The sequence below is a fragment of the Pleurodeles waltl genome, chromosome 1_1 (genome assembly GCF_031143425.1).
Source record: "Pleurodeles waltl isolate 20211129_DDA chromosome 1_1, aPleWal1.hap1.20221129, whole genome shotgun sequence".
Classification (NCBI taxonomy): domain Eukaryota; kingdom Metazoa; phylum Chordata; class Amphibia; order Caudata; family Salamandridae; genus Pleurodeles; species Pleurodeles waltl.
The window spans coordinates 830566164-830590762 of record NC_090436.1 but is presented as its reverse complement, the minus strand read 5'-3'; the positions used below and the strand labels follow the sequence as shown (position 1 = coordinate 830590762).

Genomic DNA, 24599 nt, shown 5'->3' with positions numbered 1-24599 from the left:
AAGTGCATGGAGAAATATAAAGTATGGAAAGCCAACTTAACGTCAGATCAAACTGAACAGGTGGACATAATTTCATAATGGGAGGCCACATTAACATCATTAAGGAACCAGCTGGAGCCTAAACAACCATTCAAGGCCTGCCCAGTACTGAGCAGAAATGGCTGGTTCACGCAGACATTAAGGCAACAAAGACAACAGCTTGACAAAATTGCCAGAAGCCTAAAGAACCAACCACCAAGCAACTGCTACCAGAGAACCTTTCAGGAACTAAGAAAGGAATACAAGAAGGCAATATGGGAAGCAAAGCAAGCCCACATGGATCAGGATGGATCAGAATCGTGGAAGCCACCTAGGAAAAGAACAGCCGGTCGCTGTGGTCTATAGTTAATCAGCTGGAGCGCAGGACAACCTGGAACCAAAGTAACGCGGTCCCGGAGAGAAAGTGGATAGAACACATCTCCAACCTGTATGGCAGCCCTAAAACGGTGGAGCCCTCTTCCACCACAAGCAGCAAGACAAAGCCATTATTATTCAAAATACAAAACGTCGAGGAACAATTACGGCACTGCAGACAGAGTGGGGCTGCTGGGCCAAACGGTCTCCCAGCAGGAATATTAATACAAGACCCTGCCCTTTGGACCGGCCTGCTCTGCAATCTTTATAATGCCATCAGCACGGAAAACAAAATTCCGGATTCCTGGAAAGTGGCAATTTTCCATCCAATCTATAAGAAGAGCCCCTGCGGGAACCCAGAGAGCTACCGACTAATATCACTGCTTGACGTTGATGCAAAAATATTTGCAGGCCTCCTGCTTGAGGATCTCAAAGGATGGGCAAGCAAGTTTAATTTAATACCTCTGAATCACAGCGGCCTCCTGCCATCGGCAAGCACTTCTGACAATCTAATAACGCTAGCCATGCTCGCTGAAAAATATTCAAACAAAAAAATGGCCCTTTACACGTGCTTCGTGGACTTGTCCAAAGCCTTCGATTCAATGGACCGGAACAACCTGTGAGGGAAACTAGCAAACCTTAAAATCCCACCCGAGCTGCTAAAAAGGAATACAGCTTCTGTACTCAGAAAATTGGGCAAGTTGGAAACAACGGAAGAGTGTCAGCCAGAATCCAGATAGACAGAGGTGTTAAGCAGGGCTGTGTCCTGGCTCCAATGCTTTTCAACCTCTGTCTAGCAGATCTGTGCACACAGCTAAACATCATTGGTTCCCATCCTCCCAAACTGAGCAACTATCCCCTAACTGCATTACTATATGCAGACAACCTCGTCTTACTGAATCTCTCAGGTACAGGACACCAAAAAGTGTTAAACACCTTCAATCAGTATTGCACAACTAATGAGTTGGTGGTAAACAGAGAGAAAACCAAGGTAATCATTTTTGGCAAACGGATAATCAAGAAAACTAAATGGTTCTGTGGTAATCAATCCGTGGAAGTTATAAATACCTCGGCGTCTGGCTACAGAAGCGCTGGTCGCATCACCTGCACCTAAACACCTTGAAAGCGAGGTTGGCATCACTGCTTGCATCAGTCTTTGCTCTGGCATAAAAACTACAAACCCTAATCTGGTGTTCACTACTCACAGTGATAAAAGCAAAATTCCTGCCAGACTTAACATACGGTTCGGAAATATACCCAAACAAACTGAATAACTTCATCAACATTGCACAAAGCAAAGTGTTTCGCCTTCTCTTCCGCCTCCCACACAGCTCCTCACCAGCGCAGATTAGATAGGAATTTGGATTACAAGATCAAACATTCGTTCAAGATGGGGCATTACTCAAATACGCATCAAGGCTAAGACTAACCCACCCAAAACACTCTAAAGGCACTGATTTGTGAGGAGATCAACAGAAACAAGGTGGATTTCCCAAACCCCTGGCTAAAGAGAATGGCTCTCGCCATAAAGCACCTGCAGGCAGAGGAGTTATGGCAAAAGTTTTTACCCCATAAAAATTTCAAGCAACTTCTAAACAAACAAATCAAGTTGCTCTCATGGAGCAACGACAAAGATAAGTCCAGAATTCGATCTCACGCTTGGATGACAATTAACACATCTAAGGCTCCAACAGCTCAACCTTATATGGCAAAAATATTCAAAATGTCACTTAAAATAAAGGTGCTACACGTCAGACTCGAACTGCTACCTGCATTGAAGACTGAACTAAAATGGCTCAGATCCACAAACAATGCAGACTTTGCGCACATCACCGGGAAGACTTCTTACGCATCCTTTGTATTTGCTCCACTCTATTACCCTAGAGAAAGCTGTGTCTGAAAAACATTTTTAACACCAGTGGTATCAGAACATGCCAGGCAGGCTATCCTGTTTAGTCTGAAAGGATTGACTCCACAACACATGGCCTGTTTTGCAAAATGTATTTAAAAACAGAACATTCCTTAAAACAAATGCAATAAAAAACCAAGATGAGATAACAATCCCTCAACTGGCACAGAAAATGACCACTGGCAGGCCCAGGGCTCAACTGGATGAAAAATCACAAAGAAAGCAGGAATGTATTAATTGTTTTATGGTGTTCTTAACGTCAATTGTGCAACAAAGCATAAACCTTGTTACCACACATATCAGACATTAATTCTTTGTTAAATATCGGCAGGTTAAACCTGCCGATATATAGCATGTCAAAAAACTGGTATTTACTGGAAACTGCAGACCACCATAATCCACGTGATTCCCTAAAGCTAGCCAATAATTATCACACCCACTAAATAACAAACATTTTGGTATTTAAATATGCTGCCACCTCTTGACTGCTGAGGCAAAGTAGTCATTGGGTCTGGTAGCCCACATTGTTCGTCACCACTTTTTGGCTATTCCCTTCAATAGTAGAAATAAAAATACTTTTTGTTGTATTCCTGTGTGTCTGGAAGAATGCATGAACTAAAAGTCCTGTGTGATATACCCTCCCCCAATACAGGGACAGCTGCTTCCAAGGTTCTAAAAACAATCCCAAATGCACACGTCAAAGATCATTGTGGTAACCCAAAAAAATGCACGTCTTGCTAAACAACGTCATTGCCAAGAAAGGAAAGGACAGAAACACCTTCAACAGTCCACGCTTACCATACTCTACGTCAGTTCTTTATGGGTCAGATAGGAGTCATTGTCACCAAGGGCTCCTTCATGCGACTCCTCTGTTTTCATACTTCCAAGATCAGACTACAGCAATGCCATACTCACTGGCATTCCGAAACCCCCCTTGACCCACTCTAATACACCTTTCATGCAGCTGCTCGACTTGTTTTGGAGACTGGCCTCTTTACCTATGTGAGTCCTGATCTTCTGTCTCTTAGCTGTCTCCCAATTGTGGGCAGATCTACATTCATCTCTGAATGCTTACTTCACAAACTCCTACACTCTGAACGCACTCTTCTAACCCAGAGATTGAAGAACTCGGGAACTACTCATCAAATGTGCAGCCATGAAACTCTTTTGCTGAAAACTATGGTATTCGATGCATACCATATCCTGAATCATCTTTCTCCAACTGCGGCCCGAAGACTTGGAATTCAATACCTCCTGCTATCCAGACTATGACCTACTTTCGTGCATCCAGAAGAGAGCTTAAGCAATTCCTGGTAAATGCCAAACTCTCCCCTACCTCTAATTAACTTCTCTTATTTTCAGAGCCAAAGCTCTACTTTTCTGTCTGAACAGTTTGGCATTTTGTAACTTAATACTCATCAGCTATTTGTTTATTACCCTGTGTATATTGTACACACCTATATGAGGGTAACGCCCTCATTCGTGTATTGTTGGCCCTCATCTAGTACTGCTTATGTTCTCGATCTGTTACGCTTTGCGTGGCACGTAAAACACTCATTAAAGAAGCAAGCAAATTAAATAAATAAGAACACATCTTATTTCAGCATTGGTCGTTTATCAATAATGCCCCTTGAGCCTATTGTATATATAGAATTCAAAGCATCTTAGTGCAGAGAACGAAAATACAATATAACAAGAACTGCTGTGGATTCTTTGTTAAAGCTGCCCTTGTCCTTGTGTTTTGGCACCTGTCCTCTTCCATTATTGGCAGGTTCCACACTAGTCTAGATGAGACAACAGCACACATTAAGAGGTGACTTCAATTTCTTATACATATTGTTTTTCCTGTCGATTCCTTCTATCGTGTCAGTTGCAAGTAGTAAACACTTCTTCAGTTCAGAGGAATTTGCCAATACCCTGGTGTGTCTTCCGTGTCAAATGTATCAGCAAATATTCATTTATAGAGTATTTTCCTATAGTCGTCATACTCACAAATGACAGTATGCGACTTCAGCTACTTTTGGAGGTAGTGACAGGATGCTAATTGCCATACACAATTCTGTACTTGCTCTGCATCACTTGTCATATCTGCATAACAGAGAAACCACCTGCCACTTGTCACTGCATGAATATTGTACAAGTGCAACGCTTTGCAGCAAGAATCTCATCAAGCTGTTAGTGGCAGATGGCCGACGTTGTGTAACTCATGGCCTACTTACCAAACACACAGGCAGCCTGGGCACAGAACAGTAAATATTTCGCAGCTAGCAAGATGTTTGAACATGTTTTGGTGAGAAAGTACACATAACACGTTTGCCACTTTTTATAGTATGACTCTGATGTTACAGACTCGCATCGCTTCACTGGCTCCCAGTGGGACAACGTATTAAATTCAAATCTTTGTGTGTGATCCATAGATCATTACACAATAGAGGCCCCCCGCTAAAGAACTTAGCAACATTTTATAAGCCCACCAGAGACCTTAGGTCGGCAACTGCCGCTCTTGCGACACTACCTAAATTAAAAAAAAACAGCTGGGGTGGTTCAACGATGGCATACCTCGGTTCTAAACTGTGGAACTCCCTCCCTCTCAGGATTAGACTAATTAACCATGAATTGGATTTTCGCAAAGCACTTAAAACTGGGTTGTTCTAGATCAGCCGTCTTTCCCACCTCGTCTCTGGTTTCTGGTCCGTAAGCGCTGGGAGGCCTCAGGGTAGCCATGCGATATACAAATCCAGTTAACATAACATAACGGACTCTACAAGCCCTGTGCTCCTTTACAGCGGGGTAGTTATAATGCTGACATGATAGGGCAAGGTCACTGGCTTAGCTAGGTGACAGTTATGCTAACTTTAATATTTGAGAAGGGATGCATAAACGATGAGATGGATTCCAGTCCTAAAGGAGACATTACGAGTGCCACAGAATAATCCCTGTTCTTTTCCCACACCTGCAATTATCATTAACAAAGGTCCAAATAATTCTGATAGAGGAGAAAATTAGATGTATTACACGTTTGCGGAGAATAACTTCGGGCAATCTGTGTTTCAACTCCAGGAGAGGCTTGCGGCGCGTTTTGGAAATTAATCAGTTTGCGCTCACTCACAAAATCCTTCAGTTGCGGTCTTTTTCAAAGAAAGTAGAGAATTACCCATGGGCTCAATAATGATATCAAAAACTTCATTCTGAAAGATATCAGCTGACTTGATTATGTTTTAAAAGTAATTCATTCGTGCTATTCTCAGCCTAGATAGGCTTTTCCTGAAAACCTCCTTTTGACTAAGTTCATAGTTAGAAAGCCAGTCTCTCTCGGATGAATTGGTGTGATATCTACGCATTAAGGGACTAATTCACAAAGGCACCCATGAGAACATGACATAGGCGGTCATTCTGACCGCGGCGGGCAGCGGTCGCCGCCCGCCATGCGGTTACCACCGAATGACCGCCCTGCGGTCAAAAGACCGCGGCGGCCATTCCAACTTTCCCGCTGGGCCGGCGGGCGACTGCCAAAAGGCCGCCCGCCGGCCCAGCGGAAAAGCACCTGCAACGAGGAAGCCGGCTCCGAATGGAGCTGGCGGAGTTGCAGGGGTGCGACGGGTGCAGTGGCACCCGTCGCGATTTTCACTGTCTGCTAAGCAGACAGTGAAAATGTGTATGGGGCCCTGTTAGGGGGCCCCTGCACTGCCCATGCCAGTGGCATGGGCAGTGCAGGGGCCCCCCGGGGCCCCACGACACCCGTTCCCGCCATCCTGGTTCTGGCGGTGAAAACCGCCAGAAACAGGCTGGCGGGAAGGGGGTCGGAATCCCCATGGCGGCGCTGCAAGCAGCGCCGCCATGGAGGATTCCCTGGGCCAGGGGAAAACCGGCGGGAAACCGCCGGTTCCCCTTTTCTGACCGCGGCTTTACCGCCGCGGTCAGAATAGCCCAGGAAGCACCGCCAGCCTGTTGGCGGTGCTTCCGCTGCCCTCCGCCCTGGCGGTCACAGACCGCCAGGGTTGGAATGAGGGCCATAGTATTATAGAAGAGAATCGTCCACAAAGATGTCTTCTGAGAACCCTATGTGCCTTTTCATGTTTTGAGTGGCTAAAAAGGGCAACACCGTGTCAAGTGTGTTGTTGATCTAGCAGCAGTAATCAGTAGCTCTGGATTTAGGATTCTATAGGTTGGGGGGCTTGAGTTTAGTTTTTAGAAAGGCCTAAAGCATCTTTTTTCTGATTTCTTCATTAGATTTTGTATGTGAAGGCATTGACTCACGTATCAGTGCTAGCGAGAACAAATCATATTAAATAATGATCTGAACATAATGGTGGTCTAACCTGTGTACAAGGAATCTTTCCTTCTGGAGTGAAAAGGTGAAGGCAGACATCTGCTTTGTTAGGAGGAAACGCGATCATTTGAGACAGAGGGCAGAGATGAACACGCTTTAAGAGCTCCTGAATTGTCTATTCTTGTAATCTGCATGGATGCTAAAATCACCTGAGACAACAGGTGCAATTTATAGCTAAACAGATAATAGGTGCAATTTATAGCTAAACAGATAATGTATTTTTCAAAGTAGAATATGATGTTTAAAGCGGGTTCTGTTGTGGGGAGGGGGTGGTCCACTAAGAGAAGTGCTAGCAAAAGATTAGCAGAAGAGGAAAACGTAGCTGTTAGAACTCATGCCTCAGATGTCAAGAAAGACATAACATTAGAGTCAGAAATATTGGTTTGCTGTCCGTATGTTCATTGGTCAGCTGTTACTTTGGAGTAGCTCCTCAATCTGAGATGTCGATTCAAGACTTCAGTGTTTTAAAATACAGTCTTAAACTGTGCTGGCGAAGGCAGGCCCAGTAGACCTGTGCAGCAGGGTTTTAATTGAAAGTATTTCACCCATTGATCTATGCACACCAATATATGATATCTAAGTGTGACGAACAGCAGAAGTAACAGCTTGATTTAGGGTTTGGCATGCAGGTTCTCAACTACAAATGTGACCAATATCCCATTACAATTGCATTTTATCCAAAGTGCTTGTAATAAGGGGAAAGGGATGTCCGTGTTGCTTATGATGGAGTACCAACAGGAGTCATCCTGTGGACATGGTAGAGAGACTTAGACCTAATTGACAGGATAACTCCTGATTGTAGTGGACAGTGCTTTAACATGCACTAGTGTAAATTCAAACACAAGATCTTTCCACTCCTTCAGCTAATTCTATGACCTTATGAAGTCAGCACAAGCCAAATGGGGTCCTCTACCTCTCTGATCCTGGCTAGTTGGAAGGAAATAGTCGAACGTCAGATGACAATATTTCTGGATGACAAAGCAAAATGCCTTGTGCGGCTCCTAAGAATGTGAATAGTTTTTCAACTATGTTTATAGCACCAAACAAGCACACATTTTGTTTTCAAATGAAATATTCCACTAGTCAGTGCTGGTCTGTTTTTTCCCACATTGAATATATTATGAAGAATACTTCATCACATCTACTCACAAATCAAAATTGAAATGTTTCAGTGAATCTCACAAATCAAAATTGGCTGTAATAATTTATTCTGAATTAGTTTGTCAATATATGTCAAGCATTTGACCATCTGGAGCTTGTGAATTTTATTGCATAATTCAGCATTTCATTTGAAAAGAAACATTGTTTTTTTTCAACTAAGCCACAGAAAGATGGTGCCACCTTATGAAAATGGTTCTAAATCAGATAAGAAAATTATAATACATTTAACTGAACCATTTGCTTCTCGGATGTTCCGGTTGAAACATATTGTTACTTTGCACAAGTACACTGCTTTTGGCTAAGTGCAAGCACAGTTCAGCAACATGTTCGTCATTTAAAAAAGACTGTGTTCATTTTTTTCAATTCATTAATTAATGTGTTTGCAAAATATAAATACAAAATAAACAATGGGTATAAGAAAATATAGTTTAAAGGTAAATAATAAATACAGCTGTGTCTATTTATGTCTGAAAATCAGTTCCTGAATAAGAAGTTTGGGAGAACAACCAGTTAGTTAAGCACTGAGGGAAAGTCAATTAATAATTGGGGTGGATGGAAGTCCACCACAAGTCACTAACTTGTTAGGTCCTGTCAAAGGTTTCAGTAAATTTAAACCTAAACTCAGTCCTCTGCTATTGTACACAGCAGGCAGGTTTAACCTGAAGAAAATGTGTAAAGCATTTAGAAGTACCAACAACAGTTAGAAATACAAACATAATAAAAATCGGACTCCAATGTGTGAAAATAGACAAAATAATAAGCAAAAGGACACCAAAATAATAAAGCATTGAATAAGGGGAACCATAGATGTGAACTTTTAAAGTTGTAAGTAGAAAAAGCATCTAAAAGAACGAATTGCCAATGATAGTCTATAGAAGCAGCACACTACAACCTAGCTGCAATTAGAGTCCAACCATGATGCATTGGCCCTGGTGTAGGTCTGGAAGTCAAAAGGTTTAAAAAAGTATTCTAAGTTCTACTTCAGAAATGGACTGTGACTTTTATGAAGAAAAGTACTAAAATGTCTTCTAAGTCCCAATGCAGATTGGGACTTTGTCACTTTTTGAGAAGAAAATTCCCCCCCTGCAAGGGACTCTGCTGAAATTGTAGCTGCCACTGTGGAACCGAAGGTCAGATACCTGAAACAGGTTAGTCTCAATGGTGCTCTGGAGTTTGGGTGATTTCTCACTGAGAATTTTGTAAGTCCCAACGCAGAATTTAACTTAGTTGTATTTTTTGCAGGCGCACAAAGCTTTGAGCGGACCAAAGCTTAAGTCTAATCCAATGTTGGGAACAGCCAGTTGGACTGCAAGTTCCGTTGAACCTCTGGAGGAAATTTTTCAAAAACGTATTCAGGTGCTCAAGCAAACAAATGAGTGCACTTTTAATGCCCCCAAGATCTCAAGGGAGGCTCTTTGAGACTCTTAAGATGGTGGGTTAAGAGGTGACACTGTTAAGGTAAAAGGAAGAAGGCTTCTAGGGTGAAGACTTTAAAGGCAAAGGTTTTAGTAGTGAAGAATAAAAGGTGAAGACTGAAGGGTTTAAGAGTGAAGGGTTATTAGCAGCAGGTTTAAAAGTGAAAGGTTTAGGGATGATAGGTGAAGAATTAAATGGTGACGGATATAAAGATGAAGAGTGTTGAGCATAGGAGTGAAGGCTTTTTGGGTGAAAGATTTAAGGCAAAAGGCTGAGAAATGAATGGTGACAATGAGCAGCGTTAGCTAAAGGGTCAGGTTAAAGTGGTGAAGAGCCAAGGGTATAAGGATGAAAGGTTAGGGATGAAGGTGATGGAGATAGAGTTGAAGAGTTTCACGGTGAAGGGTGAAAGAAGGCTGAAGAGTTTGGGGTGAATGATGAAGGCTCATGGGTGAAGGTAGAAGGGTTTAAGGGTAAAGGGTGAAGGGATTTTACGTGCTGAGTCTTTTCCGCCTTTCCTGAGCTAAACCCTATTTTAATAATTTTGGCCACGTTTTCCACAAAGATATCCATGCCACATTTATATTCTTTTTTTCATGACAAAGATTTCTTGGATTTGTGATTGTCCTTTTTGGGAACAGAGACAATGGGAAACAGTGCTATGTAAGAAATGTGTGTCTTCCTTTCTAAACGTGGCATCAACAAAACCTTTGCTCCTGTAAAATCGCCATCATCCCAGTTTTCAGAAACAGGCAGTTATAAAAAATTAATTCCACCATGGTGTTTGCATTTTACTATATGATGGTCAATATTTCCTATTTTTCAGTTGCTAACTATTTGCAATTTGTGGGGAAAAATTTGCGACCCTCATGAGTAAACGTGGAAAGCTGAATGTGTCAAAAAAGTAGTAAATAATCTGAATTCAGAAAGGCGTCATTTGTGTAGGATACCTATGGTTTTCCAAAGAAACTAATCCTTAAAACAGAAACAAAATAGTAAAAGTGGGAGAAAATAGTAATAGGTGACAATGTTTCCAACTGTCAATTTTGGCACTGAAGGCTATAAAAGTAAAATATAGTTATACCCATCACACTCTTCAGGTTTAAAAGATATTTAGGGCCAGCTGTAGGTAGGTTCCGATTTGCGACTTGCAAATTGCGAGTCAGAGCGACTCGCAATTTGCGAGTCGCAAATCGGAATGTAGGATGGTGTCCCTGACACCATCTGCGACTCGCAAGGGAGTCGAAAAGGCGCACCTCATGTATATTCATGAGGTGGGTCGCAATTTGGACCCCCTTGAGACTCGCGGCACTCACAGGGATGGTGGCCTGCTGGAGACAGCAGACCACCATGTCTGTGACTGCTTTTAAATAAAGCCGTTTTTTTTTTGTAATGCAGCCCGTTTTCCTTAAAGGAAAACAAGATGCATTACAAAACAAAAAAATTAAACTTTTTCGTTTCATTTTTTCAGAGCGGGCAGTGGTCCATAGGACCACTGCCTGCTCTGGAAAAATGTGTTTAATGCCATTCACAAAGGGGAAGGGGTCCCATTGGGAATGGGTTACCACCCATTTGAAATGGGTGCTAACTGCGATTGTTTTGCGACCGTGTTCGCGGTCACAAAACATTACAATATCGCGCTGTGACTCGCAATTAGGAAGAGAACACCCCTTCCTAACTGCGACTCATAATCCCGTTTTGTGATTCGGTAACCAGGTTACCGAATTGCAGAACGGGGTTTGGGCATTGCGATGTGCTTTTTGCACGTCACAAACAGCAAAATTCGCTGTTTGCGACGTGCAAAAAGTTTAGTACATCTGGCCCATAGTGCTTGTCAGTTGTCAAAAACAAGTAATGCACAAAGCAATTCATTGAGCTGCGGCTTATAATGATTTTTTATTCTGTTTCTACTATGCATCATATTCAAATATCCCTAGGATCTGAGTTTAGAAATAGAACATATTTGTACCACTCTCAATTTGAAACTAAGAATACCCTGTGATTCTCGAAGTATTTTACAAGATACATTTTTTTGTACACACTGAATAGAATTTGGAAGGAAAAATGTAAGGAAGTTCAATAGATGATAATAAACACTTTAACAGACAGCATTCACACACTTTGCCCAATAAAAATGGTACTCCATTTGTGTGGGTGGGGCCTATCACCTGCAATAAGAAAGGTCTCAAACAGCAACATGAAAATGTAAAGATGTTTCCTGTGAATTTCAATGATTTTGGGGATGTGGGTAGCTGCAGTATTTGGGCAGGAGGACAGTTGGCACACAGGGAAACCTCTATAAATCCAGGGTGTTGTGGTTTTCACGAGTCTCATTACTTTTTCTTACCACGAATGGCTTGCAAAAAACAAACCTTTGGACAAGATAACAGAATATCCGCCTCTTTTCATATGGAATCGTTTCAGCACCCAGGGTAAGGGGGTGCAGCTTAATACGTGGGTAAGCCAGTCTTCTACCATATTGCTAACAAAAAATATTCCTAGTGTTCTAGTGGTCTTTCTGTCCTCCCTCCATGCCTAGGTAAAACTCCAGTCTGCACCACCAGTGCTAACATTGGCCTGCCTGGATGACTCACTTCCCTACCTCATTGATATTAAAACTCATCACTGGTATTCTAGTGGTCTTTCTGTTCCCTGGCTGGGCAGATTAAGGAAACCCTTTCAAATTGACCACCAATGGCAACAGAAAGAACTTGCTGGCTATTGATCGGGGAGGGGGTAGTCAATTAGCTATGCTAGAGAACTGTTCCCTCCTTTTCAATCTCCCTAGTGTATAGGGGCTGGATGGGTCATCCTCGCGTGGCAGTCCCCGAGCAGAGATTGGCTAGCAGAGGTAAACCTTGAAAGAAGAGAGTCACCCGTTTCCAACTGTATTACTCCCATTAGGATAAGTTATGGGGGGGAGCTAAGCTTTGCCCCTGGCATAGATCACACTAACAGCAGCCTGAACCTTTAGGCTTCAGCTATGTCAGCATGTACCGCGCAATGTGCATCATTAATTCTGCCAAAAAAGATATCTTAGACTAAAAAGGGAACTTTACTTGCAGCATGAGATATGGGCATGAACAGGAAATCTCTCTGGTGTGATCACAAATTACTGCCGGGGACGTTAATATCATATCATCCACACTAATGAGGTTAAGGATTATTGATGAATAGTTTACGTTTGGAGTGTGAGGTGGTTAGGCGTGAATGATGAATGTTAAAGTGTTTTAGGAGTAGATAGTTTAAATGTGAAGAGTTTAAAGTCGATGGATTTAGGGATAAAGGTGTGTTAGTGGTGATGGGTGAAATATGCATGGGTGAATGATGAATGAGTTAAAGGTGTAGATTTAGGAGTGAAACAAGAATGCTTTTGGGACGAAGGTTTTAGGTGTGAAGGGGAAGGGATTAGGGGTTTAAGGGAGCTTTGGGTTGTTGGTGAAGGTAACGTCAATAAAAAATAAAATAAGGAAAGTAACTATAAATTTGAATGGCAAGCTAAAGGTCACAAGATAAGTGTACAGATGATCAAATGGTAATGGTTAAATAGTAAATATGGGCTTACCCTCAAAATGACAAGGATATGGTAAACACAGAAAAGACTAAGAGGAGATGGCATTCAAATGAACAGAAGGTGAGGAAGAGATAAGTATCTAGTCAATGATGTGTGGTGGTTTCTACTCAATCAGTGACAAGTCTGTTTGGGAAATTGTGGTGTGCAGAAGAGATGTTTGTCCAGTCATGCATCACTTGTCATTCAGTCACTTACCAGAACTCATTATCCCCATTTAACTTTATCAAAGGCAGTGGAAAGGGTGCACCGGGAGACTTATTGACTAGAGGTGTAGTTAAATCATTCTAAGTGGAAAGAAGAGTCCTACAATTCCTCTGCTCTACAATGTCTTTTGCGCCCATCTCCTGCCACAACATGATGCCATTGTAAACCGACTCTTGCCTCCTGTTGTGGCTTGAAACTGCATATTTGGAAATAGTGTTGGACAACTGTGAACATGCACACATTTGAAATGATCAGCTGTTTCAAAAACAACATTTCCTTTAAGTGATGTTAATGTAAGTATATTGGCACAAGTAGATTGGTGCTAATGACGAGGCAAAACTGAGGAAGACTGGTCTGAGTGGGTCAGACAGAATTTAAAATCCACCTCTTTGGCCACTAGTAACAAGTGAATTATGGCAAAGCTCCCACTGAGATTTCAGTGACTGAGGCCCACCCTTTATTCGTGATAGGTTAAAACAGCAGCAATAACCGCACCCAAACGTTAAGAGATAAAGGAAAGATATGGGGGGCATTCTCTGTCCTGGGGCTTGCACGCCGTAGGATTACCTCTCACTGCCACTGATATGTTTAGCAAATCTTCTTGCTTTAAGGAAGGAAATGAAAGTAATGTTGTTTTCTAACTGGGACAAGACTTCATGGTAACTACTGCTCTCTGAATATCATCACAAAGAGGTTCCTCTTGGGCTGCAATTGGGGTTTTGTCAGCACACCGTATTTAAATCAAATAATTGGCGTAAAACGAACCAATAACTATGGGCCACACGTACCTTTTGCGACGAGAAAAAAGCATTTTGGTATGTACAGACCCATTTTTGTGATTTGGTCATCTATTTACCGAATCGCAAAAAGGGTTTGCGAGTCTCAATTAGGAAGGTGCATTTCCTTCCTAATTGCGAGTCACAGTCTGAAACAATCGCAGTTAGCACCAGTCTCAAATTGGCGCTAACCCATTCGCAAAAGGGAAGGTGTCCCCATGGGACCCCTTTCCCTTTGTGAATGCATGCAAAAACATTTTTCAGATCAGGCAGTGGTCCCACAAACTACTGCCTGCTCTGAAAAAATAAAAAGAAAACTTTTCATTTTTGTTTTTGAAATGCATTCCTATTTTCCTTTAAGGAAAACGGGCTGCATTTTTAAAAAAAATACTGCTGTATTTAAAAGCAGTCACGGACATGGTGGTCTGCTGACCCCAGCAGGCCACATCCCTGTGAGTGCTGCCATTCCCAATGGGGTTGCAGATTGTGACCTACCTCATGAGTATTCATGAGCTAGGTCATTTGCGACAACATTGGGAATAGCACACAGTGTGAAGTACACTGTTGTACATATGGTTTAATGACTCGCAATTTGTGACTTGCAAATGAGTCGCAAATTGAGAGTCGCAAAACTCGGGGTCGTACATCTGGCCCTCAGTTCATTTAGAGATGATAATAAGATATATCTGTCTGCCAGAAATGCTTTCTTTAGGATCTGTGCACACACCTAAAGGCACTGCAGAATACACTATTCTTCTCAAAGCACGTTTTGCAAGTCGCATTCGCATATTCCCAAAAAGCCAATGAAACACTCCCTGGATCGGAAAAAAAGATAACCAAACGGTTCAACTCATTAAGGCTTCACAAGCTATGTGTCTATATTTCAAAAGTACGGTAATGAGATGTTTTTGGTTATAAACCCATTGAATATACATTCGTATGATATTTGTTTTCTCGTATGAAAAATTCAGAAAGCTGCTGCCTTTTTTATCCATTGGGAAATGCTCCTTAGCTAGCTGACAAAAATGATTTCTGTCAGCTGATGGCAGGCCAAGAATTGAAATCACATCCCAGAGTTAAGGGGCGATTGCTTTAGAAATAGCCTGTTCTCACCAGAGCAGGTTTTTATCATCAACCTTTGAAGAAATGTGTCCAGTCATGCCTTGCCACTGAATGAATGCCTTTAACGCTTGCATTTGTCACATCACCCCCAGACGCCTTTTCTTATTAAAATGTAAATACTTATTTTTCGTTGTTTCCTCTTTCCCCACAGTCTAATAAATGAAACATTGAGAGACCAGTTGCTTGTCACAATCCAGAAAACTTTCAACTACACCCGAACTCAGGCTCAACACCTCTTCATCATTCTCATGGAGTGCATGAAGAAAAAGGAGTTGGTATGTGATTTCCTCAGAGTTCTATATATGTCATACTATATGACGTTTTGCTGCTTAAATCATCACAACACTTAATGCATTGTGGTACATTGTGGTATGTAGTTGAATATAGTGCTTCTAATACCATGCTTAAAAATATTGTAGCCGAAATACTGACTGCAAAAATATTGACAAGGTAAGTATGTATAAATATGTGTAGTTTGCTGGACTTCACTCCCCATATATGTACCTTGATGATATACATCTTCAAGGTTCATAAATGTTGAGTTAGGTTTAGCATAGCAATACTTACCAATGTCTACCTACCTTCACGTTATTTTTTGGTAATGTTTTTGCCATGATAATCTTTCAGCACGATATTTCTGAGAGTCAGTATTCTCACATACAAGCAGGCATAGCATGCCATTACTAGCTGTTTTAAGTGTGACCAATTCTACAGCTCAATACACTGAGAGAGTGCTCTCAGAATATTGTAGGATATTGTTCAATATTATTCATAGTATTGTTGAATTATGGCCCAAGGGTCTGCTGAATATAGCACAGGGTGCAGGAACATAAACATATCACAGAACCACAGAAATTGCCAGACTCAGAACACACTCGCAAACACACACACACACATGTACACTCATACTCAGGACTGACTTTAGTGCTGGTGGCGTCTGATGTGGGAATATTTTTGTTGGTGCTTCCCAATGACCTCCATCTCCACAGAATCCCTCACTACAGCCCTCCAACAGTGCCTCTCATTTCTAAATAGCTATTATTTCACGTGCATTTCATTTATTTTATACCGCTACTCATACCAGGGTATGGTGTCATTTTAGTCCAATAGACATAGATGACAAGCCTGTCAGAGGTCTTGTCCTGCCCCAAATCACTTGCCAATAGGACATCATGAGCCAGACCAAGTAGGAAGGCTCTGAAGCAGTGGAGTACCACCAGCAGACGGGCTGCTCCAGGTTCAGGAACCTTAGGCACACCATACAGGAGACCATTCTTCTAGTAAATCAGGTGCTTGCCAGAGGCATCACAAGCTGCCTGGACCTCAACCTACTGCTGAAGGCCCACAAGAGAAGAACACTCCTTCTGCTCTGCGCAGAACTTTTCCATGAAGAGACTACCTTCCTGCTGACAGTTAGTTCGCTTAGGCAAGTTCCCCAGTTCGGCCACTTCTTCTGCTGTGGGTTCTGGCAGTGGGTCTCCCTCAAAGTCAGCCTCCTCTTAGAATGTGGGAGTTTCAGGAGCGGGTTTCCTGTGCCTCTTTCCCTTCCTCTTCTTGGCAAGCTCCTGGGTCACTCTTTCAGGCTCCAGTTCCTTCTGACAACCCTCCTGTGTGGCCGTGGACCGTGTGGTCAGGAACAACCATTCAGGCAACCCGAACATCTCCAAGTGTGACCAGAGCTCCACCTTCTTCCAGGTGGTATGCTTCAGGTCACTGCCCAGCAGATAATCCACAGGCATGGACAGACTCACAGCTACCCTCAAGGAACCTGAGAACCCCTCCCCATTCAAAGGGAACCTGAGCCACCAAATATTGTCTCTCAAGGTTGTCTGCAGCATTCAGGACTACCTGTTTTGAAGACACCAGATGACACCCATGGTTGGCCTGCAGGCTCCTGTGTCTCCTAGAGCCTCCACCCTCTGCCCATAAATGGTGACCCACTGCCTATACTTCTTAGTATTGTCATGCATGAGGGTTCTTCGTACCATTTCAGTGTCACCCAGGGACACTAGGGTAATCTCAGCTGTCTCCCCATGTCGAGCTGGGGCCAACTCCTCCCCAACTCTACACTCAGCACCCCCTGTGACTGTACCCCAGTGGGGAGTTGTGTCCACTTAGGACATGCAGGAGCCCCTCTGAAGTGTCCTTCCTGATTATGGTCAAAACACTTCAGGGGTTCCTTCCCTGCAGGTTTACCTGATGGGTACCATTTCTTCTTTTCAGTAGGGGGTTGGGAAACGTGACCCTGAGAATTAGCTTGTGGCCCTTTAGAGAATTCCTTACTATTGGATTTCTCCCCTCCTTCTCCTACTGGGAACCCTGCCCACCCTTGGCTTGATTTTTCCCAGAAGCTTTCTTGCGGACCCTTGTGCTGACCATGTGGTCTGCCTCCTTAGCAAGCTCCCTGGGTCAGAGAATTTAAAATCAATCAAGTGTTGGCGCAAATCTGTAAAACAAAGACTACATATGTCCTCTTGTGCAATCCATTTGTACAGCCACTGATAATCTGTCACATTACTGCCCTTCATCCAACTATCCACTGCCTTGCAGAAAGACTCAACACAATCTACTCAGATTTGTGAGAAAGTTTTGCACTTTCCCTAAACTTCTGCGTGTACATCTCTGCGGTCAACCTATATTTCCTGGTAAGGGCCTCCTTCATAGAGGAATACCTCATCTTATCACTCCTCTGCAGGGTTAGTAAGGTGACCCTCCTCTCAGTTGGAAACTGCTTCCACAAAAATGACCGGACCCAATCCTCCACAGGGATCCTGTGCATTTGCAAAGCAATCTCATAGTCCTCAAACCAGTGATGTATGTCCTCCCCCACCTTTCAATCAGATATCAGACTCTTGGGTACATATATTCTTTTGTCAGAGGACACTGATGATATGGTGCCACAATCTGTGCTGGACACAGACCTTCTGGCTTTTAGGTCTAGCTACTTCATGCTCAGCCCATGAGCCAAAATAATTTTCTTCTCCTCAATGGCCAATCTCTTTTCCTGCATAGCTTACACCCTTTTAGCCCCCTTTTTGAGTTTTGTCAGCTTCAACTGGAGCCTCCCTGACTTCCCGCCTGCCCTCCAGCTCCTCTGGGGATAGACCTCTGGAGAACACACTGCTGCCTGCTTTAGAGTCAGCCCTCTCTCCATTTAAGCTGGCATTACTGAGCTGTCCAACAAATCCAGATCCTCCTCCTTGCCATCCACAACACTGCCCTCCTCTGGTTGCACAGCTGCTTCCCTGGCTGTCAGCCAGACCCCCAGTGCCTTTTGCAGCTCTTCCTTTTTAGTAAGGCCCTTGAAAGAGCACTTGAGAGCTCCCTGTAGAAACCATCCAGGTTTCCCATTTCTCCTGCTCACACTCCAATACTGCAGTTGCAGTTGCTGGCTCTCCAAATTGAGACATGACTGTTGCACGAACTCAGAAAGTTGCCAAGGAGAAAAACTAAAGTATATTGGTATATAATGGTCTGAAAAATGGAAGTACTGTACACCAATTGCTGTATGCAATACACAAATACAAGTCCTATCCCACCGCTGCCACCAATGTTAGAAATTGGGTCTCTAGTTGGCAGATGATTACACTTTGTCCTAATAGGGACCACAACCCTAGTCAGAGTAGGTAAGAAACACATTAAAAGTTTAGCTGTGCTCACCCTCAGGTAGCTTGGCACAGAGCAGTCAGGTTAAACTAAAGAGGCAATGTGTAAAGTAGTTGTGCACACACAGAGTAACACAGTCATAACACCACAAAAGTACTCCTCACTGGTTTAGAACAATAGCCAATATTTATCTTAGTAAACCAAGACCAAAACAACAAAAATCCAACATACATAAGTTGAGATATGAACTGTGCAAGATTAAATCAATATGCAGTGCTTAGAAATCAATAGCTCCAACCGGGGCACTCTGGTAGCACCGGACCGGGGGAAACCCAAAAGTTCAGTCCAACCGCGATGGAGCACGGGTTGGGTACAGAGTCACGCAGACCCGCTGACAGGACCTTGGTTGCATCAATCCTCAGGAACTATGCGTTGATCCAAAGGAGGGCATGCACCGGTTTTGCAGGCGATGTGTTATATCCTGATTGGTCAACGTCATTGATGCATTGATATCCAGAAGCGATGTGTCCCAGTTCTGATGCATTGGTGCTGCATTGGCCAATTCGAGGTCTGTGTTGTAAGTCGGGGTCGTTACGTTGTGCAGTCTGAAAGCTGTGTCCACAGCTTTGGTGCAGGCACCGGCGATGTGTTGTTTCTGCAATAGAATGCACTGGTTCAATCGACACCAAGTTTGATGTGATGATTTCTTGAGTTGCAGCATGTTAGAAATGGGGTCTTTGGTTGACAGTCAGATTACCCCCTGTTCAAGCAAGGACCCTCACTCTAGTCAGGGTAAAAGAGAATTACCCTCAGCTAACCCCTGCTTACCCCCTTGGTAGCTTGGCAGAGCAGTAGGCTTAACTTCAGAGTGCTAGGTGTAAAGTATTTGTACCAACACACACAGTAACTTAATGAAAACACTACAAAGTGACACAACACCAGTTTAGAACAATAGGAAATATTTATCTAAACAAAACAAGACCAAAACGGCAAAAATCCGACATACACAAGTCAAGTTATGAATTTTTAAAGATTAAACTAAAAAATAGCGCTTAGAAACACAAAATGCTTCGATGAGGTGTTAACACGGTGTCGTGACAGAGTCATTCCCAACAAGCCAACACCAGTGGCGCCGGACACAGAGTCGCGTAGACCCCAAAGTACAGTACCTTTGGTGAAGAGTGAAAACAAGTCAATGCGCAAAGTCGGGGATCGCGGCGTCTGTGCGAAACATTGAATCGGTGCACTTCGAGCGGCGTCAGTCACGACGTGGTGCGGTGATTTCCACGGAGTCGCAGACTTCAGCGGGGCGGCAGCGGCGTCGCGCCTGCGAAGGTTGTCGCGTTCCAGCGAAGATCACGGAGTCGGTTGCAGGCTGCCTCACCGGATTCAGCAGCGGCGTCGGTCCGAAGTCGATTTCCTTGGATTTCCACCAGCTTTCCTTTCAAGGGCCCAGGGACTGGATAGGGCACCACTTGTCAGAGCAGGAGTCTCTCCAGAGACTCCAGGTGCTGGCAGAGAGAAGTCTTTGCTGTCCCTGAGACTTCAAACAACAGGAGGCAAGCTCTAAATCAAGCCCTTGGAGATTTCTTCACAAGATGGAAGGCACACAAAGACCAGTGTTTGCCCTCTTACTCTGACAGAAGCAGCAACTTCAGGATAGCTCCACAATGCACAGTCACAGGCAGGGCAGCTCTTCTTCCTCAGCTCTTCAGCTCTTCTCCAGGCAGAGGTTCCTCTTGTTTCCAGAAGTGTTCTAAAGTCTGTGGTTTTGGGTGCCCTTCTTATACCCAATTTCTCCTTTGAAGTAGGCCTACTTCAAAGTAAAGTCTCTTGTGAATGTGAAATCCTGCCTTGCCCAGGCCAGGCCCCAAAGACTCACCAGGGGGTCAGAGACTGCATTGTGTGAGGATAGGCACAGCCATTTCAGGTGTAAGTGACCACTTCTCCCCTCCCTCCTAGCACAGATGGCTCATCAGGATATGCAGGCTACATCCCAGCTCCCTTTGTGTCACTGTCTAATGTGAGGTGCAACCAGCCCAACTGTCAAACTGACCCAGACAGGGAATCCTCAAACAGGTAGAGTCACAGGAATGGTATAAGCAAGAAAATGCTCACTTTCTAAAAGTGGCATTTTCAAACACACAATCTTAAAATCAACTTTACTAAAAGATGTATTTTTAAATTGTGAGCTCAGAGACCCCAAACTCCACATGTCCATCCGCTCCCAAAGGGAATCTACACTTTAATCAGATTTAAAGGTAGCACCCATGTTAACCTATGAGAGGGATAGGCCTTGCAACAGTGAAAAACAAATTTAGCAATAATTCACTGTCAGGACATATAAAACACATTACTATATGTCCCACCTTAACTATACACTGCACCAGTGCTTAATTTGTAAATTAAGAGGTGCTGGTGCTCAAAGCCCTTCCCTTAAATACGAGGCTGCTGAAATTAAATCTGCCAGCACCCAATACTGAGGCAGCGTAATCCTGAAGCCATCTCGGGCCTCTTCAATCCATTTACGGCCACCCCTGCCCCTTCAGCTCATCCTGCAACTTTCTACTTTCTCCCTTTATGCCTCTTTTTAGTTTTTCCTTCTTCCGTCTTTCGCATATGTGTCTTTTGCTCGCAGCAAATGCTTGAGGCATAAGAATAAGCCCCGGCCCTCACAAATAAGTGCCGGTACTCAGCACCGGAAACAACAAGCACAAATTAAGCACTGCACTGCACCCTGCCCTTGGGGCTACCCAGGGACTACCTTAGGGGTACCTTACATGTAGGAAAAGGGAAAGTTCAGGCCTGGCAAGTGGGTACACTTGCCAAGTCGAATTTACCGTTAAAACTGCACACACAGACACTGCAATGGCAGGTCTGAGACATGATTACAGAGCTACTTATGTGGGTGGCACAACCAGTGCTGCAGGCCCACTAGTAGCATTTGATTTACAGGCCCTGGCACCTCTAGTGCACTTTACTAGGGACTTACTAGTAAATCAAATATGCAAATCATGGATAAACCAATCAACATTACAATTTACACAGAGAGCATATGTACTTTAGCACTGGTTAGCAGCGGTAAACTGCTCAGAGTTCAAAAACCAACAGCAACAGGTCAGAAGAAATAGGAGGTAGGGGGAAAAAGACTGGGGATGACCCTGCATAGGAAAAAAAGTCCAACACGACCCCCTACCAGCCTAAAGCCAGGGGAGAACAATCAATACCTTGATGTACTTCCCTGATTGGGGCGATAGAACAAGGACCCAGGCCCAGAACAGCAGGGGCATGTTCCAGTTCTACACCTTCCTGACTCCAGTTGGATCCCTCTGTCCATACTCTCAGGGCCCACTAAGTTAACCCATGGGGATCCCTTCTCTACATCTCCAGATACCATCTGTGCAGCACCTAACTTTACTTTTCTCACAGATGTATCCCAGTGGGCAGATAGCACCACCAGGGCCAACAAAGTGGTGTTGCCCACTCCACCCCTGGGTGTGACTCTCGTCCCCCCCAGGGGCAACTGTGTCCACCATGATAGCAAGCCACAGTGGCCCCGGACAACTGTCAGGGATGAGAGTCTGACCTCAGGCCTCTCCAACCACTGTGACTGAGGAGAGTGGGGGGCGTTATCCCCAGGTGCCTGGCACCCTTTGACCACTCTCTCTTCCACCAGGTCAGGGATGACAACCTGACCCTGAACCTCCCCTCTGGGGCTCTGTACCCTCCCTGCAAGAGCGGCACTCCCAGAGTCCAAAATTGTCAGGGTGCTTGAGAAGCAGTCCTGCACAATTCTCCTACCAGTACAGGGATGTAAACCTACAACTGGTCCTCCAACCTGGGGTCTGTACCTCCAGGTTGGACCAGGGCCAGGGGTGATGCTTCCCTCCCTCTGCCCTCCCTTCTGGGGTCCTGTACCCCCCAACAAGGATTGGGCCCCCCAGAAGATAACATGGTAGGGGCACTGTTAGCAGTAGCCCCTTCCCCCAGGTCAAAGGGGACACCGTGAACCTGGGCTTCAAATCCAGGGTAGGTAACCTTAGATTGCACTGGGGCTAGGGTTGAGTCTCTCTCTTCCCTGCCCCTACTCTCAGGGTTCTGCACCCCCCCCCCCTCAGGGAGAGTACCCCTTGAAATCACACCAGGGGGGTGATTGGGCAAAAAAACCACCCCCCCTAGGTGTCAGGGTTTACCCCCTGCACCTAATCCTCCAGTCCAGGGTCTGTACCCACAGACTGGACCACTGGCTGGCAACCCAGGACTTCCTGGGGGGCATACCTACCCCCCACCAAGTAAGATTTTACCCTCTAAACCTGGCCATCCAACCCAGAGTCATCACCCTGCAGCTGAACAATTGCCTGGCGCCCCAGGACTTCCTTGGGAGCACACTTACCCCCCATCAGTTCAGAGTTTACCCCCTGAACCTGATCATTCAACCCAGAGTCACCACCCGGCGGTTGAACCATTGCCTGGCACACAAGGTCTTCCAGGGGGGCACACATACCCCCCTCAAGGGAAACACTGTCCCCAAGGGCCACACAAGAGTCTGGCTGGCGCAGGTCTCCTGACCTCTGCCCAACTGACCGAGTCTAGATTCCCCCCAACCCACAAAAGGTCTCACCAAGGTCATTCCTGGGGGGCTCTGCTGTCAGAGCTGACCCCTGACACTCCAGTTTCTCCACTGGGGTCTGCAACCCCTCTCAACCCTCTGTCTGGACTTCTGCACCCCCTCACTAGGAGTGGTACTGCCAAACACCAGAACTGGTGGGACGCTGGCTACAGCCGCTCCCCCAAGTTCTCCTGACACTGTGGGATCTCCCTCTACAGATGGCCCTACAGTACAGGCTAGGCTCCCCTACTGGTGTTCCCTCATGGAACCCTCCAGGACCTTGCACCGGATCTCGGGCACCTTGGGCCTCAGCCCATCCCCATTCCCTCTCCTCGGAGACTGTATATAGGGTCCCTCGCCCATCCCACTACACTGGGACCTACCTGGGACCCTATAATCCTTCTCTACCTCACCTGGTTGGGAAATACCTAGACCACTCCTCTCAGGAGCACACACAAATGCCTCTTCAGACACTCTGGTACTCACCCAGAGGTCTGCCTCCAGTGTAAGTTCCCTGGGGTCAGAGAACTCACACTCCACCTGGTGTTGGCGTAGCTCTGTAAAATAAGGACTAGACATATGCTCTCCAGCAATTACATCACTCAGCCCCTCACATGAATTAACCAAAGTACCCTCACCCAACCATCCAGTGACTCTGCTTTGAAAAAGCATCCTACATCACCCTCCTGAGACTGGTGAGACAGTACCTGACTGTCCCTGACACTCAACCCACTCTCTTCTAGGATGTCTTCACACTCCATAACCAGGACTTCTACCTGGGGGGAACCCCTCTCCCTGTCACTCTCACCTAGAGTCAGTAGAGTGTCCCTCCCACCAGTAGGAATATGACTCCCCATGCCAGTTCCCCAATCCACCTCAGGGACCCTGTGCATCACTGGAGTTACCTCATACCCTTGAACCTCCTGGTGTGTGTTAACTCCCTCCTTCAAGTAGGGTACCATACCTCTGGGTATGTGCACTTCTTCAGCAGCACTGGATATAAAATTGTTGCTGCCACCATTCCAGCTGGACTCAGCCATCGTGACTTCCAGCTCCTTCATTTTAAGCTCATAAGTTCATATCCTCTTTTTGATCTCTAAGTCCCTCTTCCTTCCTTCCAACTCCTTCTCCCTTTGCATCCTCAATTCCTTGAACTTCAACCGGTGAGCCCTCTCTGCCTGTCTGTCCTGGAACTCTTCAGGAGTCAGACACTTCGGTGACACCCTGCTACCCCTCCTGGGGACCCTCCCCCTGGGCATAACAGGTACCTCCACTACACCACTGTGCATCCTCTGCAATTCCCCACTCACATCCTCCTCCTCTGTGTGCCCTCCAGCCTCCTTGACTGTCACCCAGGCCCTATGTGCCTTTTGCAGCTCCCACTCCCTGGTGGAGCTCTCAGTGGGACAGTCAAGATCTTTAAGGAACTGTTTCAATTGAGCAACTGAGTACTCCTTCAGTTTCTCTATTTCAAACACAGCTCCAGCTGTTCCATCTCC

At 44.9% G+C, this 24599-nt stretch overlaps 1 protein-coding gene across 2 annotated transcripts in view; it reads left to right on the top strand.

Annotated features, from left to right (window-relative positions):
- The window catches only part of TRPM3 (transient receptor potential cation channel subfamily M member 3), a 1350903-nt gene that overhangs the window by 760026 nt on the left and 566278 nt on the right, over window positions 1–24599 (top strand). For both annotated transcript variants that reach the window (XM_069228883.1, XM_069228872.1), the window contains exon 8: window positions 15037–15160. In XM_069228883.1, coding sequence (XP_069084984.1) covers window positions 15037–15160 — 124 coding nt within the window. The remainder of the gene's footprint in view (window positions 1–15036; window positions 15161–24599) is intronic.